This window comes from Ischnura elegans (genome assembly GCF_921293095.1).
Source record: "Ischnura elegans chromosome 13 unlocalized genomic scaffold, ioIscEleg1.1 SUPER_13_unloc_1, whole genome shotgun sequence".
Taxonomy (NCBI): Eukaryota; Metazoa; Arthropoda; class Insecta; order Odonata; family Coenagrionidae; genus Ischnura; species Ischnura elegans.
In genome coordinates, this window is record NW_025791657.1 from 3,464,065 (window position 1) to 3,491,428 (window position 27,364).

General features: G+C 39.3%; 1 protein-coding gene across 1 annotated transcript in view; it reads left to right on the forward strand.

Annotated features, from left to right (window-relative positions):
- The window catches only part of LOC124172577 (zinc finger protein 2 homolog), a 172,637-nt gene extending 145,484 nt beyond the window's left edge, over nt 1–27,153 (forward strand). Inside the window, exons 6-7 of the mRNA XM_046552019.1 lie at nt 18,026–18,098; nt 24,820–27,153. Coding sequence (XP_046407975.1) covers nt 18,026–18,098; nt 24,820–26,456 — 1,710 coding nt within the window. The 3' untranslated portion in view covers nt 26,457–27,153. The remainder of the gene's footprint in view (nt 1–18,025; nt 18,099–24,819) is intronic.
- Nucleotides 27,154–27,364: the final 211 nt, after the last annotated feature.

Here is a 27,364-nt window from a genome sequence, read left to right on the forward strand (position 1 = left end):
ACTCCCTGCAGATAAGTATTCATTACAAATAAGATGGTATCAGAAGATTGACACCTCCAGAATACTGCTCCGATGATAATTTTTTTGGCTTTTCACAAATTTTGCAATGCAACAAAAAGGCGTTTTGAGTCTGGCAAATATAATCAAATGGCAAACATGCAAACCAATTTTTAAGCTGTAAGATTTCCTTACAATTACTTCCTTGAGGCAGTTTAAAGAGTAGACTGTAGAATTAGACAAACACTATGCATAAAAATCAACCTCTAATTTTATTTCTGTGACATACACAACAAGGTGTTTCATCATTTTTCCAACTCTCTCATTATTTGTGCACTTATTATATGCAGATTCTTCTGCAGCCTTTGGCCTCTACTCCTTTCAAAGAAGAAGGGTTGGAATGTATGGCTGAAAGCACAGGAGCCATCGTGACAGACTTTGACTGGAAGCTAGTCGGGGCTGAGGACGAACCATCGCCAGAGGAGAAAGATGCTTTCAAGGTATGCCAGACTTTTGTCTAATCTAATGAAATTTAGGTGTATGTGATACTTACAAGGTGACGTGGTGAGTGAAGTTCATTACCTGCATGCCAATCAGAGGCACATTTCAGGTAGTAAGCCATAATGCACAAACTGTGCGAATATTTTCTCTGTGGATTTTTTGCACAATTTTGGCATTGTGGGTGGCTCCTGATAAAGTTATCGCCTTGGCTAGTCCCGGTATACTTAAAACTAGTCAATAGCGAACACCAGGAGGGGAGTATGGTGGCTTCGTAGATTCATTGGCTAAAAACTCAGGTGGTAATCGAGGGATTGGGGTTTCGAATACGTTTTGTAGGCAAATGACTTTTTCCCTCTTAGGATTTTTTTATGCAATTTACAACTTTCATTCAATTTAGAGCCAATTGTGGTGTTAAAATCAATGTTAGAGGCTGTGCGTTCTGATTGGCTGAAATCAATGGAAAAAGAGATGGGATTTCCATCCCTTGAGCTGTCGTTGAAAACGATCGCGTGAAACTGTCATTTTTCCCATCATTGTCGGAGATTTCATTCTTAAGGGGTGGTAAAAATAATGGTGTGATTCGGGCTTCAAACTCACTATAGAATTTTGAGGGCAGACAGAATCCATCAATTGTATCCATTGTGAGTTGAAGCAACATTTCCTGCACATCCTCATCCGTGCCACATGAGAGTTTGGACCCTAACTTTCCAACCCAGTGGCATAGCAAATGGGGGGGGTCCGTATTCCCCCTGAAATGTAAAAAAACCATTACTTTGCTGTATAAAACGGACCAAAGTATTGAAAAATCATGAATTTACAAAATATTTTGATTAATTAATCTTTTTGGATTATGAAAAGTGTAAAGATTAGTTTACCTTTTCCCTGCAGCCTGCATTGAAGCGGCACTCATAGAGTGGCCTCGCACAGCAGCAGTCAAAACCAGAATGATGTTGCGCAGCCTTTTCTCGGCATTCATATTTAGCCATTGCGATTTCATGAGCTTGAAAATTTTCACTTCTAATTGTATCGCGAAAAATAGATATTGTCATTTTAAAATCTATAAGAGTAAGATACGAAGAAATATCTTCTCAGGATATGTTGTTCCTCTCTACTAACAATCCAAATTCATCCGCCCATCTGGCGCAACGCTAATTAGAAAAGAATGAGTAAGTTGCCTTATATTTGGGACAAAAAATTTCATGGCGCAGTCATATGGTCACGCTTCACCCTCTGCAGTATGCTCTGCGTACGCTGAACGCGATAGCATAGCTTGTACGAGTGGTTACCTACTTTCCAGGGTGCCTTGCCTTCGTAACAGCAAATTTTTTCCGTGTGGGTTTAATAAAGTCAGGTTTCATTTTCACTAGTTTAATTTTTATTAGTCGAATCAACAAGAAGACCTAAGTGTCTCGATAAAGTACCACTATTACTGTCAATACGTGCCAAAAATCCTGCGTTTCCTGGGACATAGACAAAATAGCCAAACATTCCTGCATTGATCGTTTGGCCCAAGAAAAATTTTTTTCCCATAGTGGAGTTCCAAAAAAGGGGGGTCGTCTTAGAATCGTGTTCGTCTTAGATTCGTGCAAATACGGTATTTAAAATGAGATTTTTCCAATATCCTGGTTCCACAAAGTAAAGCAACAAACTTAAGACTGAATTTGTCACACCTACCCTGAATACCATGAATGTTGATGAAACTCATTACCTTGAACAGTAAAAAGTATGTAATTGCTTTAAAAAATGTTGAAGTTGGCTTTTTTTCTTTTTTTTTCAAACAAATCGAGCATATACATTTCCCAACCAATTGAAGTTTTAACTTCTTTAATATTATTTCCTGAAAGTAACAACAAATTGATCTCTTACAAGAAACTTGACAACATGATAATGTAACTATTGCAAAAATTATAAACAAGTGAAAACTGACTGTTTTCCCTGCGATCAAAACAATAGGCCATTTTTAGAATTTTATTAAATGGCCATTGTGAAATAACGACTTAGAATGATGAAAATTAGTATTATTTTTATTTGCCAAATTGGTGTTATTAAAACGAAGTATAACCCAAAATGCACAAAATCTCTAACTAAATAGGGTGGTTTCCTATTATTTTTTTATTACCTAAATCGAAAGATTATTACTCCTGGAGTACGTATTTCACACTTTTAGATTTTTAAATGACGGTATCTATTTTTCCCGATTAAATGAAAAGTGAAAATTTTCAAGCTCTCGAAAACGCGACGCGTAAGTAGGAATGAAGGGAAAAAGTCTGTGCGACACATTTCTGGTTCCCCCTCCCGCCTTGTGAAGTGACCTTGATCGAGACTCTGAGCGCTGATAGGACGCAGGATGCTAGCGGGTAGCTGAAAACCTCTCTTAATTTATCGCTTCTATCAGATCTGGAAGTACAGTGTGGCTCTAATATCATGTTCTCTGTGTTGCTCTTAACCCTTTCGCGCCGGTCCTTCGTTGAGGGAAATTCTTCCTCAATACGAGTCTTTTGAAAGTTTCTTTACTCCCCTGCACGAAGCTTTTTCGTGGTGACTGAAGGCAGTGGTTCCCTCCCTAACCATTTTTGGACCCAACTCAGTGGGGCGCCGATCCTTTTCCTCGGCCTCCGTCCCAGACCCTAGAGGGATTAAAAGCCCCTTCCTAGCATGAGTTTGCGGTCAACCGGCTAAAATGTTAATGCAAAATATATGCAAATACTTATAAATATGTAAAGAAAAGATGAAGACAATTCAATGTACTGTGGAACCTCAATCTATCATTCTTGCTAATGTGCCCCCACTGTAAGTGGCCAAAACTCTCATAAAAACCACGTGCTCTTGGTGACGTAGCCACCCCCTCCCTGGTTGAACGTTATAATTCTGGAGTTTGATCTGTGAGTCGCAAGAATCTCATGAGTGTTTTGGCCAGCTGGAGTGGTCTCAAGTAGAAGAGGAGTCTTTATAATTTAAGTGGTTATTATTCTTTTGCCTTTATTGAGTGACACCCATTCTTGTCTTTTAGCTCAATGTGAAAGAGGACAACGAAGATCGCAGCAGTGAGGAGAATTATCCTGATATGTACACACAAAATCCAGCTGAAAATACAAATAATATCTCAGACCCACTGGCAAATGATGACTTGGTGAGTGTACTCTTACTCGTGGCATTTTTACCAATTTATTTCAAATATGTACCCGACCGTTTTCCCGAATCGTAACGCGTCCTCTTTCCCGAAAGCTTTTTTCCCGAAACCCTTTTTTCCGAAACTTTTTTTACCGATCACCTTATTTCCCGATTGTATAAAAATGAGTTCATATTTTTCATAACCAAATATATTCATACACAAGATACATCTTTTTTTTAGAAAATTATATTGTGTGCGATAGCTTTAAGAAATTCAAGAAAATTCCTATCGTTCTTGTAATCTTCATATTCTTCTACAACCGATTTCAGCCTCTCGTGCATGTCGTACCTTTTCTTATTTGGCTTGCCCTTGATACGTACTTTTCCCAACACTTAATTCGATCAAGGCAATCTCTGTGTCAGCTTGTTCTTTCTGCAGCTGAGTATAAATCCGGGTAGTTTTTCCTGACAAGTAACCTAAAGCGGTTATGCCAACCTTCAGATGCATTATTTGTTGTTGCATAACGTGCTTTTGTAGCTTCATGTTGATTCCATAGACTAGGAGGATATAATTTCTCGGGCAATAGGGTTGTTTCCTTCATCAAAGAAAACGAAAGGCATTGATTACAATTCGTTACCCACCATTAGTGTATTCATAATACACAAATTATTTGGTTTTTGAAATACCGGTTTAGACGAATGGCAAGGGTCAAATTTTATCCTCATTTGAAAAAGGCCAGATTGGCACCCATGCGATTCCACTCCACATGATGTCACAGGGACCTAGTTTCTACACGAGAGGATAGGAGTTATACATCGTCTGAGATTACCAATGCATGCATGAGGCACAGAGCTCAGGGAAACATGTCTTAATAATCACCTATTAACACTGGCTAAGGTCGGAAAGTTTCCTTCGTTTGATAAGATATTAATAAACCTTTTTTAAGCCAAGCGCTACCATCCAGCAAGGTACTCAGATACCCCCTAGCAGCCTGCGATGTATCAGCGCTAAGCCTCGCCTCAAGGTCACCTCACCGGGCGGGAGGGGGAACTAGAAATACGACGTACGGAGATATTTCCCTGCATTCATACTTAAGCGTCGCGTTTTCGCGCGCTTGAAAATTTTCGCTTTTCATTTAGTCGCGAAAAATACATATTGTCATTTAAAAATCTAAAAGCGTGAAATACGTACTCCAGGAGTAATAATCTTTCGATTAAGGCAATAAAAAGTAATAGGAAGCCACCCTATTTTGCTGCTACTCCAGCAGAAACACGAGCAATCATTTCCTGGATAATTTTAGCCGGAGGTTGTTCAGGGTGCTCTTCTGCTCTCCTTTTTAGGTTGTGTTTAACAATTTCTGCACCAGCTGCTTCCCGATCAGGGGGATGATCGTGGTCCCCAACACTCGCAATTCAGAATTCACAGGCCCCATAATCGTCCGCGCACGACATCTGCATTCACCACGGCGAAGTTTTCTGCACTCCCAATATGTGACAGCACCACTTATCTTGGATCTTTGGCATATAAATCCGGCCAATACCATCTTCGTTTTGCCAATAATTACTGGGATCTCTTTTTCAGCCATTTCACACGAATTTGAACTTAGTATTGTGTTCTCTTTGGTACTAGAATTTTCTCATCTCAATAATAAACAATAACAGTGCCATGGAAACACATTCATAGCAATGGAATCATTGAACAATAGTTTCAAAAAAAAATTTGTTCGGTATAATTGACTTCGGGAAAAAGGTTATTCGGGAAAAATGGTTTCGGAAAAAAAATTCGGGAAAAAGGTTGTCAGAAAAAACGATTTGGGAAAAAGGTAGGGAATCATGGAGTATAGAGGTATCATTCGTGACTGTACCCTTCAAAGCAAACTATGCATTGTTATGAAAAGAATAGGTGTGTTCTGCCTCTCAACTTGGCTCACTGTGGGTATGATCCAATGAATGCCACATTCACTCTAACACACTTCAGACCGAAGTTTTGCGGAGTACCACGCAGGGGGTATTTTCTCTTCCAGAATTTCTTTTCAGATGGGTCAAGAGCATAGTCAAAATGTAGAATGAAAGAGGGGGGCTAAAAATATTAAGAGATGGTTTTGATTGCAAAGTGAGGTAATAATTATCATTGAATGTTAATGATTATGGTCAAATATCTTTAAATTCCAATGTCCTGGTTCAACAAAGTAGAGCAAGTAAGTTGAGACTGAATTTGTCACACCTATCGCATACCATGAATGTTGATGAAACTCATAACCCTGAACAGTAAAAAATATTTAATTACTTTAAAAAATTTTGAAGTTGGTACTTTTTCTGTTTTTCAAACAAATGGAGCATGTATATTTCGCAACCAATTTAAGTTTTAACTTCTTTAATATTATTTCCTGAAAGTAACAACAAATCGATCTCTTACAAGAAACTTTCAACATGATAATGTAACTATTGCAAAAATTATAAACAATTGAAAACTGACTGCTTTCCCTGGGATCAAAACAATAGGCCATTTTTAGAATTTTATTAAATGGCCATTGTGAAATAATGACTTAGAATGATGAAAATGAGTATTATTTTTATTTGCCAAAATTGATGTTAATAAAATGAAGCATAACCCAAAATGCACGAAATCTCTGACTAAATTCTCTGATATAGAATATATTTGTTTTCTGTTAATATGTTTTAATGCATTGGTAGTGAAATCATAAGCCAGGTACTCCCTGCAGATAAGTATTCATTACAAATAAGATGGTATCAGAAGATTGACACCTCCAGAATACTGCTCCGATGATAATTTTTTTGGCTTTTCACAAATTTTGCAATGCAACAAAAAGGCGTTTTGAGTCTGGCAAATATAATCAAATGGCAAACATGCAAACCAATTTTTAAGCTGTAAGATTTCCTTACAATTACTTCCTTGAGGCAGTTTAAAGAGTAGACTGTAGAATTAGACAAACACTATGCATAAAAATCAACCTCTAATTTTATTTCTGTGACATACACAACAAGGTGTTTCATCATTTTTCCAACTCTCTCATTATTTGTGCACTTATTATATGCAGATTCTTCTGCAGCCTTTGGCCTCTACTCCTTTCAAAGAAGAAGGGTTGGAATGTATGGCTGAAAGCACAGGAGCCATCGTGACAGACTTTGACTGGAAGCTAGTCGGGGCTGAGGACGAACCATCGCCAGAGGAGAAAGATGCTTTCAAGGTATGCCAGACTTTTGTCTAATCTAATGAAATTTAGGTGTATGTGATACTTACAAGGTGACGTGGTGAGTGAAGTTCATTACCTGCATGCCAATCAGAGGCACATTTCAGGTAGTAAGCCATAATGCACAAACTGTGCGAATATTTTCTCTGTGGATTTTTTGCACAATTTTGGCATTGTGGGTGGCTCCTGATAAAGTTATCGCCTTGGCTAGTCCCGGTATACTTAAAACTAGTCAATAGCGAACACCAGGAGGGGAGTATGGTGGCTTCGTAGATTCATTGGCTAAAAACTCAGGTGGTAATCGAGGGATTGGGGTTTCGAATACGTTTTGTAGGCAAATGACTTTTTCCCTCTTAGGATTTTTTTATGCAATTTACAACTTTCATTCAATTTAGAGCCAATTGTGGTGTTAAAATCAATGTTAGAGGCTGTGCGTTCTGATTGGCTGAAATCAATGGAAAAAGAGATGGGATTTCCATCCCTTGAGCTGTCGTTGAAAACGATCGCGTGAAACTGTCATTTTTCCCATCATTGTCGGAGATTTCATTCTTAAGGGGTGGTAAAAATAATGGTGTGATTCGGGCTTCAAACTCACTATAGAATTTTGAGGGCAGACAGAATGCATCAATTGTATCCATTGTGAGTTGAAGCAACATTTCCTGCACATCCTCATCCGTGCCACATGAGAGTTTGGACCCTAACTTTCCAACCCAGTGGCATAGCAAATGGGGGGGGTCCGTATTCCCCCTGAAATGTAAAAACACCATTACTTTGCTGTATAAAACGGACCAAAGTATTGAAAAATCATGAATTTACAAAATATTTTGATTAATTAATCTTTTTGGATTATGAAAAGTGTAAAGATTAGTTTACCTTTTCCCTGCAGCCTGCATTGAAGCGGCACTCATAGAGTGGCCTCGCACAGCAGCAGTCAAAACCAGAATGATGTTGCGCAGCCTTTTCTCGGCATTCATATTTAGCCATTGCGATTTCATGAGCTTGAAAATTTTCACTTTTAATTGTATCGCGAAAAATAGATATTGTCATTTTAAAATCTATAAGAGTAAGATACGAAGAAATATCTTCTCAGGATATGTTGTTCCTCTCTACTAACAATCCAAATTCATCCGCCCATCTGGCGCAACGCTAATTAGAAAAGAATGAGTAAGTTGCCTTATATTTGGGACAAAAAATTTCATGGCGCAGTCATATGGTCACGCTTCACCCTCTGCAGTATGCTCTGCGTACGCTGAACGCGATAGCATAGCTTGTACGAGTGGTTACCTACTTTCCAGGGTGCCTTGCCTTCGTAACAGCAAATTTTTTCCGTGTGGGTTTAATAAAGTCAGGTTTCATTTTCACTAGTTTAATTTTTATTAGTCGAATCAACAAGAAGACCTAAGTGTCTCGATAAAGTACCACTATTACTGTCAATACGTGCCAAAAATCCTGCGTTTCCTGGGACATAGACAAAATAGCCAAACATTCCTGCATTGATCGTTTGGCCCAAGAAAAATTTTTTTCCCATAGTGGAGTTCCAAAAAAGGGGGGTCGTCTTAGAATCGTGTTCGTCTTAGATTCGTGCAAATACGGTATTTAAAATGAGATTTTTCCAATATCCTGGTTCCACAAAGTAAAGCAACAAACTTAAGACTGAATTTGTCACACCTACCCTGAATACCATGAATGTTGATGAAACTCATTACCTTGAACAGTAAAAAGTATGTAATTGCTTTAAAAAATGTTGAAGTTGGCTTTTTTTCTTTTTTTTTCAAACAAATCGAGCATATACATTTCCCAACCAATTGAAGTTTTAACTTCTTTAATATTATTTCCTGAAAGTAACAACAAATTGATCTCTTACAAGAAACTTGACAACATGATAATGTAACTATTGCAAAAATTATAAACAAGTGAAAACTGACTGTTTTCCCTGCGATCAAAACAATAGGCCATTTTTAGAATTTTATTAAATGGCCATTGTGAAATAACGACTTAGAATGATGAAAATTAGTATTATTTTTATTTGCCAAATTGGTGTTATTAAAACGAAGTATAACCCAAAATGCACAAAATCTCTAACTAAATAGGGTGGTTTCCTATTATTTTTTTATTACCTAAATCGAAAGATTATTACTCCTGGAGTACGTATTTCACGCTTTTAGATTTTTAAATGACGGTATCTATTTTTCCCGATTAAATGAAAAGTGAAAATTTTCAAGCTCTCGAAAACGCGACGCGTAAGTAGGAATGAAGGGAAAAAGTCCGTGCGACACATTTCTGGTTCCCCCTCCCGCCTTGTGAAGTGACCTTGATCGAGACTCTGAGCGCTGATAGGACGCAGGATGCTAGCGGGTAGCTGAAAACCTCTCTTAATTTATCGCTTCTATCAGATCTGGAAGTACAGTGTGGCTCTAATATCATGTTCTCTGTGTTGCTCTTAACCCTTTCGCGCCGGTCCTTCGTTGAGGGAAATTCTTCCTCAATACGAGTCTTTTGAAAGTTTCTTTACTCCCCTGCACGAAGCTTTTTCGTGGTGACTGAAGGCAGTGGTTCCCTCCCTAACCATTTTTGGACCCAACTCAGTGGGGCGCCGATCCTTTTCCTCGGCCTCCGTCCCAGACCCTAGAGGGATTAAAAGCCCCTTCCTAGCATGAGTTTGCGGTCAACCGGCTAAAATGTTAATGCAAAATATATGCAAATACTTATAAATATGTAAAGAAAAGATGAAGACAATTCAATGTACTGTGGAACCTCAATCTATCATTCTTGCTAATGTGCCCCCACTGTAAGTGGCCAAAACTCTCATAAAAACCACGTGCTCTTGGTGACGTAGCCACCCCCTCCCTGGTTGAACGTTATAATTCTGGAGTTTGATCTGTGAGTCGCAAGAATCTCATGAGTGTTTTGGCCAGCTGGAGTGGTCTCAAGTAGAAGAGGAGTCTTTATAATTTAAGTGGTTATTATTCTTTTGCCTTTATTGAGTGACACCCATTCTTGTCTTTTAGCTCAATGTGAAAGAGGACAACGAAGATCGCAGCAGTGAGGAGAATTATCCTGATATGTACACACAAAATCCAGCTGAAAATACAAATAATATCTCAGACCCACTGGCAAATGATGACTTGGTGAGTGTACTCTTACTCGTGGCATTTTTACCAATTTATTTCAAATATGTACCCGACCGTTTTCCCGAATCGTAACGCGTCCTCTTTCCCGAAAGCTTTTTTCCCGAAACCCTTTTTTCCGAAACTTTTTTTACCGATCACCTTATTTCCCGATTGTATAAAAATGAGTTCATATTTTTCATAACCAAATATATTCATACACAAGATACATCTTTTTTTTAGAAAATTATATTGTGTGCGATAGCTTTAAGAAATTCAAGAAAATTCCTATCGTTCTTGTAATCTTCATATTCTTCTACAACCGATTTCAGCCTCTCGTGCATGTCGTACCTTTTCTTATTTGGCTTGCCCTTGATACGTACTTTTCCCAACACTTAATTCGATCAAGGCAATCTCTGTGTCAGCTTGTTCTTTCTGCAGCTGAGTATAAATCCGGGTAGTTTTTCCTGACAAGTAACCTAAAGCGGTTATGCCAACCTTCAGATGCATTATTTGTTGTTGCATAACGTGCTTTTGTAGCTTCATGTTGATTCCATAGACTAGGAGGATATAATTTCTCGGGCAATAGGGTTGTTTCCTTCATCAAAGAAAACGAAAGGCATTGATTACAATTCGTTACCCACCATTAGTGTATTCATAATACACAAATTATTTGGTTTTTGAAATACCGGTTTAGACGAATGGCAAGGGTCAAATTTTATCCTCATTTGAAAAAGGCCAGATTGGCACCCATGCGATTCCACTCCACATGATGTCACAGGGACCTAGTTTCTACACGAGAGGATAGGAGTTATACATCGTCTGAGATTACCAATGCATGCATGAGGCACAGAGCTCAGGGAAACATGTCTTAATAATCACCTATTAACACTGGCTAAGGTCGGAAAGTTTCCTTCGTTTGATAAGATATTAATAAACCTTTTTTAAGCCAAGCGCTACCATCCAGCAAGGTACTCAGATACCCCCTAGCAGCCTGCGATGTATCAGCGCTAAGCCTCGCCTCAAGGTCACCTCGGCCGGTTATCGCGTTTGCTATATTTTTAGTTAAAGTGCGGCCAGTGATTGTTATGTGATCAATAGTTCTTCCTAAAATGTCTTATCAACAGACCGTGAATTTGACGCAACCTGGAAAAAACTGTGAATTTTATAATGTAGTTGGACCGTGAAACCCTGGTATAAACTGTGAATTTGATGACTTAGTGATAGTGGGAACCCTGTCTACACAACCTTTTTCCACACTTCTCAATTTTTCACTTTTTTTGGTAAAGATATCGTGATAAATTCATCATCCAAAAGATTATATATTAAGTAATCCCAACTGAATGTTTTTGATACGTATATTTCTCAAAGTGGCTGTCTACACTCTAACCTTTACTACTACTACTACTACTTACTACTTCCTTGGCACTACAGCCCAGTATGGGCTTTGGCCTCCCACAAGACGCCTGTCCATTCTCTCCTGTTCTGCACTTTCTCCCACCATCTGACAATCCTCATAGCCTTTATGTCTTCTTCCACATACTGCATCCATCTTTTCCTCGGTCTTCCTCTTTTTCTCTTTCCATCCATATTTCCATGTAGAATCTTCTTAGGCATCCTTTCTTCACTCATTCTTTTTACATGACCTAGCCAAGCTAGCAGTTGGGTCTTCACAAACCTCACTATGTCTTTGCCTCGGATAATATTTTCTATTTCCTTGTTTGTTCTTATCCTCCAAGTTACCCCATCTGTCACGGGACCATATGTCTTTCGCAAAACCTTCCGTTCAAATATCCGCAGAGCTTGCTTGTGTCCAGCGGAGATGCTCCACGTTTCCGCTCCATATGTCACAACCGGTCTGATAAGTGTCTTATAGATCTTGAATTTCATCTCCTTAGATAGAAGAGTTGACTTCAGGAGCTTAATATTAGCAAAGTAAGCCCTATTTCCAGCCATTATCCTCTTGTTGATCTCTTCCGTCATTGAGTTCTTACAGTTTAAATTCACACTCTAACCTTTACCTTTCCAAAAGTGGCAGTCCAACTGCTCCGCGTGATTGCAAGACTTCAGTTTACTACATAGTTAAAGAATATTTTCCTTTGAATTCGGATACATTTAAGTGTTTACATGTGCTAAGAATAGTACAGTACATCCTCGTATGAAAATCTTTGTTAAGTTTTCATAAACACAGTAAAACCTCTTTACATTTTAATGGAGGAGATCAAAATTTAGACAATTTGATGCATGGAGTTTCACTATAGGGAGGTTTTAGTGATAGGCACCATTTGTTCATATCCTTCGGAAATGAAAGACAATATGTACTGTCTCTAAACCACTATATTTATGTGTTTTAGCAAACATGCATGTATTAGTGAACATATATACATATTTATTATTCATTAATAACAGAAACCGAGCTCTATTATGTGATATTTACCATGATTCAAAAGAAAATGATGTGATCTCTTTTAATTCAACAGTCACTTAAAATGATTAGAATAGTTGGATATCTTTTTTCTTCTTTGCTGTTAGGTATGCTCTCTCATGGAACGAAATGGCCATAACTAATGATAAAAATGAAAATTACAGCATATTTAAGGTGTAAAAGAAAAAATTTAAAAATGCGTGAAAAATTTATTGCTGAAAATGTCATTCCATGTACCTAATCGCAACTGCACTAATGATCTCTAATCTTCTCGATGCAATTTGCTGAGGTAGTTTGGCCATCTTGGGGGTGTCTCCTTGGTATGATAAGTGGAGGCTTTATGAGGTAAAGAGGTTTACTACATAGAGGTTTGACTATAAATTTACATGTAAATCTGATGGAACCGTAGGGGTAGTATGAAGTATGGAGGTTTGCGATGTAAAGAGGTTCACTATATAGAGGTCTAACTGTAACAATATTTTTGTAGAACAAATTTTACAGTAATTGTATGATCACGCTATGCAGATACCATAGCAATGGAGTTAAGCAAGGAAGGCAGCATTATGACCTCTTTTTATCAATAATAGCCATAGGATATTCCTCGTGGGGACCGATTTGGTGTGGTGACTAGAGTGTTGGCTTCGCACCCAGTGGACTCCGGTTACAATCCCGGGAGGGGCAGAGAATTTTCAGATACTACCTGATCCCTGCTTGAATATTATGTGGAGGATATTTCAAGGGCTGCACTCCGTCCGTCAGATGGGACGTTAAGCCGTAGTCCCCTTGGCACCTTTCGTTGAGAGCAGGCTAATGCCGATGCCGGGTTTCTCTCCACCCTTCCTTCCACACCCTTCCCTCATGGCGCCAATGACCTCAGCTGTCGGTCTCCTCCTCCTAATACCATACCCATATATTCCTCATTCACGATGATTCAGTAAGGACTTTGTGTGGCATAGCTGTTATGCTATTCAATTTACTTAATGGTTGCGAGTGAAGAATTATATACCAATCATCATTTAGCTTGGCTAGTGTAACTACTTATGGTCACATTTTTACAGCTGTAAATATTGCCAGCTGAAGCGTCCATACAAATGTACCTGGGTGCTATTTTACGTTGTAGTTAGTGATGAAAAATTATGCAAAGTTATTATGTGACATTATTAGTTGTTGTTTTTATGTATTTGGCGTGGCTTGTATTTTACTGCGTAAAATCCTGAGAACAATAAATCATACCATGGTAATGATTTTGAATGAAATCAATGGTTTGAGGCAAGATGTTGTTGAACATAATGATGTTAAATGAAAATGGTTCTTCACAGTTTTATCCAGACTTACGCTTCTGGTTTTAATATTAATTGTTGAGAATTCTCTAATGATTATAAAAAAACAATTTTTTAAAGAATTTCCAGCACTGCATTCTAATCCTCTGTATCGAAAGCCTTTGTTTGGTCCGCAAACAGGATGGATGTGGATTTATTCTTCTTCATTCTCTGGTGCATGATTCTTTTTAATATCTTCAGCACACGGGTTATTAGGATAATGGTCCTAAAATCTTCGTTTCCCCTCACTCCTCTTTTAGGGGAAAAGGAATGAGAATTTTCTTGTGGAAGTACATTGTAATGTTTACGAGGTACATTTGTAGTGCAGAGCTAATGTCTTTTCCCTTGCATTTTTGATAAGCTTGGTGGGAATATTTTCAGTTCCACATTTATTGGGTTCAGATCATTCCAATGCCCTTTATTGTAGTGTCAGTATCAGATGTTGAGATTGAAGCTTTCATTACATCCTTTTTTCACATTTGTCTTCAATTATTTGCGATGCTAAATTATGTCCTCATCACGGTAGATTCTTGTTATTACGAACAACCTTATTACGAAATCATCGTTATTACGACGCAATTCATTGGTCCGGACGAAACGGCCTATCCTATCCATGGTAAATGATACGTTATTACGAAATTTTTGTTATTACGTAATTACGAACTACAGTTCCGGTTCCGCCGTCTACAAAAAGGATTTTAGTACGATGTTCCTCGAATAAGCTACGGCATTTAGGTGGATATAAACTACGACACGTTAAAAACATTGCGCTAAGTTCTTCTCGTGCACCGTGCGCAAGAGCGTCAATTATGGTTCTTTCTTCAGTAGGAGATACTTCAGTATGCACGTAACATCATAGGATTAGTTTTATTCCTGTTGAATCATGGGGATCGACTCATTATCGCTCGTAAATTGGACGTAAAGTAAGTCCTTTTCTTACGAATTAACGGTTCACGAACTTTCAGTGATGCGAAAATTGGAATAATTCAAGCTTGCCCGAAATTTCAAAGTTGTCTCCTTTCCAGTTGGCCTTTGCGACGCGGTGTGGCCTAAGGGAACTCCCACTTTGGGCATAATCTGAACAAAGTATTGCTTAATGAGATGTAAATTCAGGAACTATTCAGCGTTTCGCCCGCTCTTCTTTCCCGCGGACAGCGATTTTTTTCGGCTCCGGCTGCGGCGCCTGCCCAGCTACATCAGTTCGTTACAAGAGTGAGTTCACGCACAATTGTAATTCAGTGTAGCATTCTGCAGGATAAGGGCACTTCTCGATGCCTTGAATAGCTTTATGAATTAAAGATTACTTTGAGAAACATTCATGCGAACTTCGTTATTACGAGACTCCAGTTTTCGGGCCAACGAAATTCGTTATAACGAATGTCTACTGTATTACTCCTCGGTGTACCCCTTCCTTCGATTCGATCTGTCTTCACAGTATTTCTTTCTCTGGTCTCGCACCCACTTGCATTGAATTTCTTGCTCAGCTCCTTGATTTGGTTCCATTCTTCCTAATCACAGCCTCTACTTTTATTCATGTGAGGTTATTCTGCAATCTTCTTTAACCAAATTTCTCTCATTTTTCTAGCTTTGTGTTATATTTTATTCCTTTTATCTTGTAGTAAACCTACTGTTAGGTGCAGTATTTGAATTGCTGAGTACATGTGCTCTGTGCCTGATATGCAGTCATGCGAATGAACATTATTTGATCTTAGCATGACTCTTTGGTGTAGCCTTTAATTATTAATGTATTCTAACACTTAATGATGTCTTATGTGCTGTCCACACACCCCTTTACGCACTGTCTGAGAGTCACGGCCCGATCCAGCAAGGTGTGATTGAACATGCTCGTTACGTTTTTCAGCAAGTCAATTGACGTGCTCTGCCGATCGGGCCAGGAGCTCTTTCTTCACCTCCGTACGTGACTAATATCCACCTCTGAGTTTTCCAATCGTGGCTATGGCCTTCAGCAAACTTCCTTCTTTCGAACCGTGTGCATCGTTTGTAAAAAGCAGTAATTGAACGGAAGTTATGGCACGAAAACCTCCCTCTATTTTACTTTCTTATTTTAATGGCCGATTTTGACAAATTTAATGGAAATCAGCCCTGCATTGAACTTGAGAATCACAAGAAGTTATGGTTTGTCATTTAGATTTAGCATATTAAGATTTTTATTAGAAAATTAAAAGATTTTTGTTGATTTCAATGCTCTTGTAGAGTTTTATGTGAAAGTATTTGTTAATTAATTGTAATGGTCGAGTCGAGCCCTCAATTTTTACGTCTTATCTACACAATCGTATTTTTACGGCCGATTATTACGACTTAAATGGAAATTGGGCCCGCATTGAATGTGTCAACTATTTTTACATGCAATGTATTTTTTCATATGAATTCTCCGGGATCAGTTTAAATTATTTTGCTAACCATGTTATTATTTTGCTTTATTATGCTTAATTATCTGCCACTTCTCTGCCAGCATATATGCAAAGAGTGGTGTAAGGCTGCATAGAGCTTGTAAAACAAACGGCTAAGTATGTGCATCAAGGGTCTATGCACTCTAGTGGCGTGGAAAATTGAATATATTCCCATGCTGTGCCTTCCAGATGCATTGTGCCCAGTGGAAGGTTTAGTTGTTATCATCGTCGTTAGTCAACAATTCCAAGATAGGCTAGATGCAGCTATCGATTCCTCTCTTCTATCCACGAGCCTTAACGTAGCGATGTATACAGCAGACTCCCGATTATCCGGCTGCGGTATTGCGTGTTGCGGATTATCCGTGCATGATTTTTTCACTCTTTCCCCATAGTTTCCTAGGTCTTTATTAAAAAACTAAATATGACGAAAAATCACCAGAATTACTTCATTTTAATTCTAGGATACGCCGGGCTTATTATTTCCACTGGAATCCCCTTCGTAAAACTGAAGCGATCGCGCGCCAGCTGCATTCACGGGAGTACCGCGTTCCTGTTTTCCAAGCCCCGCAGTGCACGATAGCGCTCCATGATCTCGGATGCATGTCGTAGCTGTTCATCCCGGGCAACTTGTACGAGACGCGACAACGTGGCGTGGTGCCTGAAAGTATTTTTTCCGACGTCGCGCAGTGGTTTTGAAGCATTCATGCCAACTAATTTTCTTTATCCATGAACACGCAGCCGCGGATGCGTGGTTTTCGTAACCAGTTCTTATATGGAGCCGTAATAATAGGAGTAAAACCTTATTATCGCCGCTAAACAGATCGCGAACTGGCGAAGAAAGTTCTCAATGAGTCGGGGAAGCACTCCAAAATAACAGAATATCTACATAAATGATAATTTAAAGTTTGTTTCACGTACATTATGAACATATTAAAGTGAAAGTTTTGGGTTATCCGTGTTTTCCGGTTATTCGTATCGTCTCTCCCGATCATTACCCCGGATAATCGGGAGTGTGCTGTATCTTCTCTTTTACATCCTTTATTACTCCTTGTCCTATGTAACTCATTCGGGGCCGTCCCTTGCCCTTCTTCCCTTCAACCTGTCCATCTACGATTGTCTTCATCAGGCCATCATGCATTATAATGTGGCCATTTAAGCTGTCCTATCTTCTGCTTATGGTTTTTTAGCAGGCTTCTTTTTCTCTCACTCTTCTTAGCACTTCCTCATCACTTACACCGTTTATTCATTTTATCTTCATCATTATTCGGTAGCAACACATATCGAGTGCTTCCACTCTTTGACTTCTCTGCTGTTGTCAACGTCCAAGCCTCGCTTCCATAGAGAAACATACTCCATATGTAGAATTTGATGAAATGTTTCCTTAGTTCTATGTTTGTATTCTCAGCTACAAGAAGATTCTTCTTTTTGTGGAAACCGTCTTCGCCTGGTCAATATATTTGGATGTTCTGTGTTATTTCCATTTAAATTCTTCCATTTAATTATTCTTAAACAACCGAAACGGCCTCACTCCTCACTCAGCGGCAGCCAGATGTTGCACTGGCTTTTCTCAGCGTTCATTTTTAGCCGTCGAGTTTTTGCGCGCTTTAAAATGTTCACTTTTCATTACATTGCGATAAATAGATATTGTCATTTAATAATCTAAAATCGTGAAATACGAACTCCTGGAGTATTAATCTTTCCATTTAGGCAATTAAAAAAAAATAGGAAACCACTCTATTAGAATCCAAGAATACCACCCAAGCCTCACTTCCATAGAGAAACATACTCCGTATGTAGAATCTGATGAATTGTTTCCTTACTTCTATGCTTGTATTCTCTGCTGTAAGATTTTTCTCTTTGTAGAAAGCCCTTTTTGCCTTCACTATTCTGCTGCATGAAGTTGTTATACACAAAGAATTTATTTGTTGATGCTTACTTTCAGCCTACTTCAACGGGTGATGGAGAACAGATCGAGAATTGGGCTATGGCCAATGAGTATAAGATGGAAACGGAGGGTGAGTGCTCTTTAAAGATTCACTTATAACTTAATATAGATGTCTAGTGTTAACTCATTTAATATGCTGGTTGAAAGGGAAGAAGATTTATCATTACTTAATCTTGCATAGGATGAGCTCACGAACAGGAAGTTGCTCATGAAGTGATCGTTATGCAAGTTTATAGAAAAAGCTAGTGAAGAGTTTGATCTGGAATGTAGTGATTTATGGTGTAGAAATGTGGACACTAAGGAAGGAAGACTGGAGGTATTCAAGATGTGGGTGTGGCCTAGAATGTAGTAGGTAAATTGAATGGAGTGAAACGAGAAATGAAGAAGTGCTGGACATGGTGGGTGAGGAGAGGCAGCTTCTAGATGAGATACGGAGGAGACAGAAGGTATGGATGGAACAAGTACTTAGCGGGGAGGGGATGTTGAAAATGGTGTTATAGGGTAGAATGTTAGGAGGAACGAGGGAGGGGAAGGAAAAGAATGGGATTTTTAGATAGATTGAAAGGGAGTAGGCCTTACAGTGAATTAAATAAGGTAGCGCTGGAAGGAAATGGAGGCTCCCAGATCACTTCTTGAATACCCCATGGAAACCTAGCTTAATGGCGAGCTTACAGCGTTGCGAGGAGTATGGGATGAGGATTAATCACAAGAAAACTAAGATTATGCGGTTTTGTAAAGCATCACGAGCGAGGAATGTGAGACTCAAGATAAAGGTGGGTGGTGAAAAACTTGAGCAGGTTGAGCAACTATTTAGGCAGTACGTTAGAGGAAAACGGATACAGTAGTAAGGACATAAGGAAGAGAATAGTATTGGCGAAGGAGGCGTTCATGAACAGGAAGGAGCTTCTGAGAGGATCGTTGTGTAAGAGTTTAAAGAAAAGGATAGTGAAGAGTTTGATTTGGAGTGTAGCTCTCTACGGTGCGGAAACGTGGACACTGAGGAAAGAAGACGAGAGAAGATTGGAGGCATTCGAGATGTGGGTATGGATAAGAATGGAGAGGGTGAAATGGACGTAAAAGGAAAAGGAACGACGAAGTGCTGGATATGGTTGGCGAGGAGAGGCAGCTTTTAGATGAGGTACGGAGGAGACGGAATGTATGGATGGAGTTAGTGCTTAGCGGGGAGGGGATGTTGAAAATGGTGTAAGAGGGTAGAATGTTGGGGAAACGAGGGAGGGGAAGGAAAAGAATAGGATTGTTAGTTATAATGAAAGGGAGTATGCCTTACAGTGAATGGAAGATGGAGGTCTAAAAAGAAAATGAAGACGGGCCAGGTAATATGTTTGCTTGGTAATTATGCTTACAATAATGTTTTTATACACTGGTATAATCCAAAAAAGCATTCAGATGTTAATTTACAAAAGAGACTATAATTTCACGTAACTTTTTGCAAACTTTATTGATAGTAACTTACCTAATAATAATTCGTGTTTATCTGTCAAATTTGATAAATTAAATAATAACAATACATTATGATTGTTATGTATGTGGTTAAAAAAAGGATGGTGAAAAGTCGGATCTAGAGTTTGGTTCTTTGCAGTTCGGAAACGTGGGCATTTAGGAAGGAGGATGAGAAAAGACTGGAGGCATTCAAGATGTGGGTGTGGCCAGGAATGTATAGGTGAAGTGGATTGAGAGGAGGAGGAATGACGAAGTGTTGGGTGTGGTGGGTGAGGAGATCCTTGAGCAATGTCAATATCTGATAGGACGTTGGGCGGAAGAGAATGTTAAGATAGAATGAAGGGAGTACACCCAATTGTGAACGAAGGGTAGACCATGAGATTACTTAGTAAATACCCAGTGCAAAGCTGACTCTATCAGTAGAATAAATTAATAATAACATTAATTTTAACATGTTTAGAGAATGTTGGGTAAACTAGGGGGAGGAAGGAATAGAATAGGATTTTTACAGAAAAGGAGAGGTGCGTCAAACCAATCCTAGGATGAAACCATCCACCAGTGATGATGAAATGTTTTAGTTGGAGGAAAGCGCTTTATGGTGAGGAAACGTGGACACTTTTGAAGGAAGATGAAAAAAGGCTGGAAGCATGTGAGTGTGGAGAGGAATAGAGAAGGTAAAGTGGACGGAGAGGAGGAGGAACTACGAAGTGCTGAACATGGTGGGTGAGGACAGGCTGCTATTAGATGAGATACGGCGGAGACAAGTTATGGATGGAGCGAGTACTTAGCGAGGAGATGTTGAAAACAGTGTTAGAGGGTAAAATGTTAGGTAAATCGGTAAGGGTGAGAAGCCTCATTGTGAATTGATGAGGGAAGTGCTTCAAGGAAAGGGATGCTACCAGAATTCTTGTTAAGCACTCCATGGAAAAGTACGTTGATAGGGTGGTTTCCTATTATTTTTTATTGCCTAAATCTAAAGATTATTACTCATAGAGTACGTATTTCTTACTTTTAGATTTTTAAATGACGAAACCTATTTTTAGCGATTAAATGAAAAGTGAAAATTTTCAAGCGCGCGAAAACGCGACGGCTAAGTAATAATGCTTGGAGAACTCCGTTTGACATCGTTCCTGGTTCCCGCTGCCGAAAGTGAGGTGACCTTGGGGTGAGGCTTTGCTAGGATGCTAGCGGGTGAAAGGTTTCCTGCTAGCTGGTAGCCCTTGGCTTAAATAAGGATTATTGATACCTTATCAAACGAAGAAAACTTTCCGACCTCAGCCAGTTTTAATAGATGATTATTAATAAATGTTTCCCTGAGCTCTGTACCTCATGCACGAGCGAATCGCAATCAGTGCCTTTCGCTTTCCTTGATGAAGGAAACTACCCTATTGGTAGAATACTTTTATAATAATAATAATCTTGCATACAATTGCTTGAGTTTATCCAATGGAAAAATTTTCTTTTTGGTTACACAATATTTAGCAATTTTGGCTCCCTTAAATTCATATGGGAATCCCAACCTTTTTCAGCCAACGTTTTACCTTATAGATTTCTTTATATAAACAATTATCGATAAATCATGTGCAAGGAGGACTCCGCATGAGATTACAGTGCTTGGATGTCATCTATAGAATCAATAAACATGGAACGTATTAAAATGAGTGGGAAGAAGAGCTTGAGTGTAGTGCAATTTTGATTTTTCCAGAAAATTAAGGTGAAACTTGGAAGTGGTTGCAGTAGACTCGTTAATACAAACAACATTTATTCGAAGTTCGTTATTACGAAGAAAATTTTCGGTCCCGACGAAACGGCCTATCCAATCTATAGTGAAAGAACCGTTATTACGAAATTACGAAACTCATTCCTGGTCCTGGCGGTTACAAAATGAGCTTAATTACGAAGTTCCTCGAAAAAGCAAAGGCATTTAGGTGGGTATGCACTATGCTACGCTATCATCATTGATCTGCGTTTAAGTTCTCTTCTTGTGCCGTGCCCAAGAGCGTCAATTGTGGTTCTTTCTTCAGTAGGAGATACTTCAATATGCACGCATCATCATATAATAAGCTTCTTTCCTGTGGAATTATGGTGATCCACTCATTAACGCTCGTGCATTACAGTCAGTGTATCCTCTTCCTACGCACATTGGATTTGCGAACCTTAAGTGATGGGAACCGTCGAATAATTCAAGCTCGACCGAAATTTCAAATTTCGCGCCTTTAGAGTTTGCCTGTGCGACACGACGTGCTGTATAGGAAAGAACTCACACTCTCGGCACAATCTGAACTATTTATCATTTAATCCGGTGTGAAGTAAAGCGTTTCGCCAATTCTTTCTTCCCGCGGACGGCGGTTTTTTTCGGCTTCGGCTGCGTTGCAAGCAACATCAGCTCGTCGCAATAATTAGTTAACGCACGAATGTGATGCAGTGTTGCGTTCTGCAGAATAACCACTCTCCTCGATGCCTTTTATAGGTTTATCAACTTAGGAGCATGCTCTCGGAACGCATCATCTTCGTATATCGAGGATATATGAAGTATATTGCGCATAATTTAATCGCATATGTAATGACTTGGCTTTGAAGATTTTAACTACAAGAGATTGAAAGGAAAAGAAATTTTGGCGATATTTATTTTTTTCTTTCGATGTTTCCTAAAAGAAACTTTCATACGAATTTCGTTATTACGAACATCCGGTTTTTCGGTCCCGTGAACTTCGTAATAACGAGTCTAGTGTACTTCTGTGTTCACATATTGTGTACTTAGCAGCCATCGTTTCTTAGACTAAACCCTTCAACTGTGGGAACGTTTTTAAATGTTTTTTTTTACGGTGACTGTGGGCAAAACGTTTCACCGTGCTTGACTACTTATGGCATTTTTCAAAAAAAATTATGGCTACCTTGGTAGAGCCCGAGTGCTGTCCCTCACTGTAAGGATCGCACATATGTTATAACTTGATCGCTCATGTATGATACCCTATAGGCTAGTTTCCTTCATCAAAGAAAACGAAAGGTATTGATTGCGATTTGTTACCCACCATTAGTGTATTCATAATGTACAAATTATTTGGTTTTAGAAATGACATTTCTGACAAATGGCAATGGTCAATTTTAACTAGATTTGAAAAAGGCCAGATTGTCACTCATGCGATACCACTCCACGTGACGTCACAGGGAGTTTCACAGTGAGTGAGTCACAGAGACAAGTTTCTATAGGAGTAGATAGGAGTTTTACATCGTCTGAGATTACCAATGCATGCATGAGGCACAGAGCTCAGGGAAACATGTCTTAATAATCACATATGAAAACTGCCTATGGTCGGAAAGCTTCCTTCGTGAGATAAGGTATTAATAATTCTTATTTAAGCCAAGCGCTGCCTGCTAGCAGGGTACTCTACTACCTACTAGCATCCTGCATCGTATCAGGGCTCAAAGCCTCACCCCAAGGTCACCTCACTTGGCGACAGCGGGAACCAGAACTACATCACACGGGGTTTTCCTAGCATTCATACTTAGCGGTCGTGTTTTCGTGAGCTTGAAAAATAGATATCGTCATTAAAAATCTAAAAGCGTGAAATACGTACTTCAGGAGTAATAATCTTTCGATTTAGGCTCTGAAAAAATAATGGGAAACCACCCTATCGAAAAATGAACTTTGAATAACAAAATCGATAGGGCTTAGAAACAGGTAGACTCAATTTTGTTACCTTGTGTGTCGCAGTTTTCTCTTATAGTTATGCAGAATAATAAGAGTATGCAATTATTTTTCTAGTTAGCTAAGGTTTCAGGCTGAGAGGCTCACCCACTTGTCTTCATGTGGTAAATACATATATAGGGCAATCGCCATGAGGGCATAATTGAAAAGTTTGAATAACTTGGTAGTTACAATTATGCCAATTAAGTGTATTTTTTATTATTATGGGCTTGTGGCCTTCTCTGTTTTCCATTAGACTTTTAATACTTTCTGATTTTCACGAAAAGTCATGCGGAAAAAATTCGTAAGTGCAATAACTTCTTATAGTCTCGCTTTGAGGTTAGTCATCTTGTTTGGATTAAAGTTTACTATGCAATGGTTATGCACTTTTTGACTATCTATCTAGTTGTAAATTTCTGAATAACGCAGGATCATTCATTGCTATCCGATCCAGCAGTTTCATTGTGATTGAACTGCTTCTCAATTTTAATTCAGAATGAAATATTAAAACAGGAGGTTAGTTGAAAAATGACCGCTAAAATCTGATTGTGATAACTTTATCTATAAAAAGAGGATTATACAGAATCATAAAAACCAATTTGTTTTAATCAGATTTTTTTAATTATCTATTAAACTAAAATTTCCAAATGAAGAAGCAGAAGTGAAATGGGAAAAAAGTGGAAAAGTAGAAAAGGGAGCTATACTAAAAAGAGGGGGAATATAATGTTGGAAATAAAATTTATTATTTTTAGAAGTCAAAATCTTCATTGTGTGTAAGCCTATGAACAATTCTACGCTGAAAAATTAGTTTTTATAATTAATTTCAACTTGTTATTATCATATTTTTATGATTATTAGCTACTGAAACTGTGCTAGTGTGCATGTTACGCAACGCATATCACCTCATCAAGTGTGGTTGTCAGGATAGTATGATTTCAACAGAAAGGGATCTTCTAACAACAGTGATGTTAGCAACAAGAAAGTACTATTAAAAAATTTTATTTTGTACATAATTTGTATGAAATCAGGTAGGAAATTATTGATTACTATGTAAATGTGTTGGTAAAAATGAATATGTTTTATCTATAATTTTGATTGTAGCACCCCTATTTGACATTAAGATGCCGTATTGAATGTTGATGTATATTTTCATTAGTAGAGGATTGTTGCGTTAAAAATATTCAGAAAGATCTGGTCTTAAGAAATTGGTTTCTTACAAAATTTTATCCATATAAATAAAATATTTTTTGAAAAAATTATTGCAAAATAAAAATATTTCCTTTTTAAATACAACTTTCATCTTTTAAACTAAATTTTAATAAAAAATAATTTTGTTTAAAATGAATTACATGTAGTTCATAGTATTTTGTGGTTTCATTATGTCTGTGACGTTCATTAATTAGCTAATGATTCAAGCCCATATGGGTTGTTGTCCACCTCGCTGTATGTGGTAATTATGTCTATGGGGGAGTGACCTTTTACCTTTGATATAAGTATTTGCGTAATAACCCTAATTTAGGGCAGAAATGAGAAGTTTGAATTATTTGGATGGGAATATACCTTTAACACTTTTTAATTTATATCAATGAATTATAGATTTCATGACTGAATTTGACACTTGTAATGTGAAATTCTTTTATAGGGATTCCACCTCCTGAAGGCGTTTTACAATCTTCTTCTCCATTGGTGGAAATAAATTTTAGGAGCGATCCAAGTGATAGTTGTATTGGTTCCTCAGCCTTGGTGACATCCACTGAATCCATGGCTGGAGCTTCCCATGTTGGGGAAGGTACGAATGTGATGTATGAGGAGTTGGAAAATTGTGGTAGTCTTCATGCTGATAAGATAGTGTGTTTTACAGTTCATGGTGATGGACAGTGTGCAAAATACATTCCAGCATCTGATATCAGTGGAGATGGAACCGAAAAGACTAACGTCGAAGGTGAACAACGCAGTAGTTCTTGTGAGCCCAGTACCTCCAAGGCTTTAAAAGGGCGTAGGAGGAAAATACAAGGGGTGGGCAATGAAAGAAATGCGCCACTCGAGGAAACTTCTGTGGGCATGGGGGTTGAGGGAAATGTGAGACAAGTGGGCCGAAGTTTCGTTGTTGATGGGAAACTGCACATGCCAAGTGTGTCCTCAAATTCCTCCTCCACTGAAAAACAATGTGACGACTTGGGTGCAGGTGAGAAACCTTACTCGTGCAGCCTTTGTTCCAAGTGTTTTTCTACAAAGGGCCAGCTTGGCATACACTTGCGTAGACACAGAGGAGAAAAACCTTACTCGTGCGATGTTTGCTGCAAAGTTTTCGCCGTGGCCAATGACCTGACCAAACACAAGAGAACTCACACCGGAGAGAAACCATACACGTGCATTGAATGCGCAAGGTCATTCACCACCAAGACGTACCTCGTCATACACATGCGCAGGCACGCAGGGAAGAAACCGTACTCTTGCAGCGCCTGTCCCAAGTGTTTCTGCGACAGAGGCGCCCTGGCCAGGCATATGCGGACTCACTCGGGAGAAAGACCTTACTCCTGCGCGCTGTGCGGCAAATCTTTCACCGAGAACAACAGCCTCACCAAACACATGCGGACGCACGCGAGAGAGAAGCCCTACGAGTGCAGTGAATGCGCAAAGACTTTCTCCACCAAGAGCTACCTCAGCATGCACATAATGAGGCACGCAGGGAGGAAGCCGTATTCGTGCAGTGTTTGCTGCAAGTCTTTTTGCGACAAAAGCACCCTCACCAGGCACGTGCGCAATCACACGGGCGAAAGACCTTATTCTTGCGGGTATTGTTGCAGATCTTTCCCCGGGAGTCGGGACCTGCGCAAACATATGCGTGTGCATGGAGGAGAGAAGCCCCATGAATGCAGTGAATGCGCAAAGTCTTTCTCCACCAAGAGCCAGCTCGAGTCGCACATTCGCGTGCACACCGGGGAAAAGCCATATTCGTGCCACGTCTGCCGCAAGTGTTTCGCTCACAAGCCTAGCCTTGATGTTCACATGCGCGCACATAGTGGAGAGAGACCTTATTCGTGCAGCGTTTGCTGCAGATCTTTTGCTGCGAGCAATGACCTGAGCAAGCATATGCAAATGCACGCGGGCGTGAAACCTTATTCGTGCAATGATTGTGGAAAGTCTTTCTCTAGAAAGAACGACTTAAACAGACACTCTCTCACGCACATCGAGGATAGACCTTTTTCCTGTCACATTTGCTGCATGTCTTTTGTCCATTCAAGTTCCCTCAGCAGGCATGTGCGAAAGCACACGTGAGGGAGGGAGATTATTCCTGCACCATTTGCAGAAATTCGCCCACACTGATGAGTAGCCGTGACAGACACGTGCTAACCCATTCATTGCAATCTGGTGGGATTCTAAAGAAATATTGTGGATTTGTATGATCTGAGGTTTCTGCAGAGTTTCTTCATAAGAGTCTCAGCTTCTGGGCATTCCTCCACGTTTAGTTGTCCATAGGTGATGGCAGCTCCTCCAGCCATCCTGCTGGTTTCTTCAAGTCAGAAGAAACTGTCGTCACCCATTGACAACTCTTATGCGGAAGAACACCTGGAAGCCGAGACTCTTATATTATGGGTTTGTGTTCACATCTGTTTTTAATGTTGGAATTAATGCAATAGCATGAGATTGGGCAAACCAGCCGGAAATTTAGAGAAAGACTGAAAGAACTGATTGCTTGTTTTAGACATAATAAGGCAAACCCTAACTTTGCCCGAAGTCTACTGAACAAGGGTCACGCCAGTGACTTATCCTTGGAAATTTTATTTTGTGCAAATAAAGGCCCCTTGCTAAATGCGCTTGAACAAGTTAAAATTTTTAAATCTGTGACATTCAATTGCAAAATTTTTATGACCTTGTATATACTTCCCGCTCTCCACTCCTCAACCTCTCCCTCATCCATTAACCCCATACCTTTTCGCATTATCCCTAACCTTCAACCTTCACCTTCACGTATGTTTTTGACCATGGAAAATTTTGTACTGTGTTGATGACCTACTGTATTCTCCCCGCCCTCCCCTCCCCTACCTCTCCTTCCTTTGCCCACCTTTCACTGCAAGATGTAAGGGTAAAGGGGAGTCCTTGCAGGATACAACACACCGGGGCCAGGAACCAAGTCAGAGACTTATACGCCCGATCACCTGGGGAGGGGTTTGGATGGGAAGGAA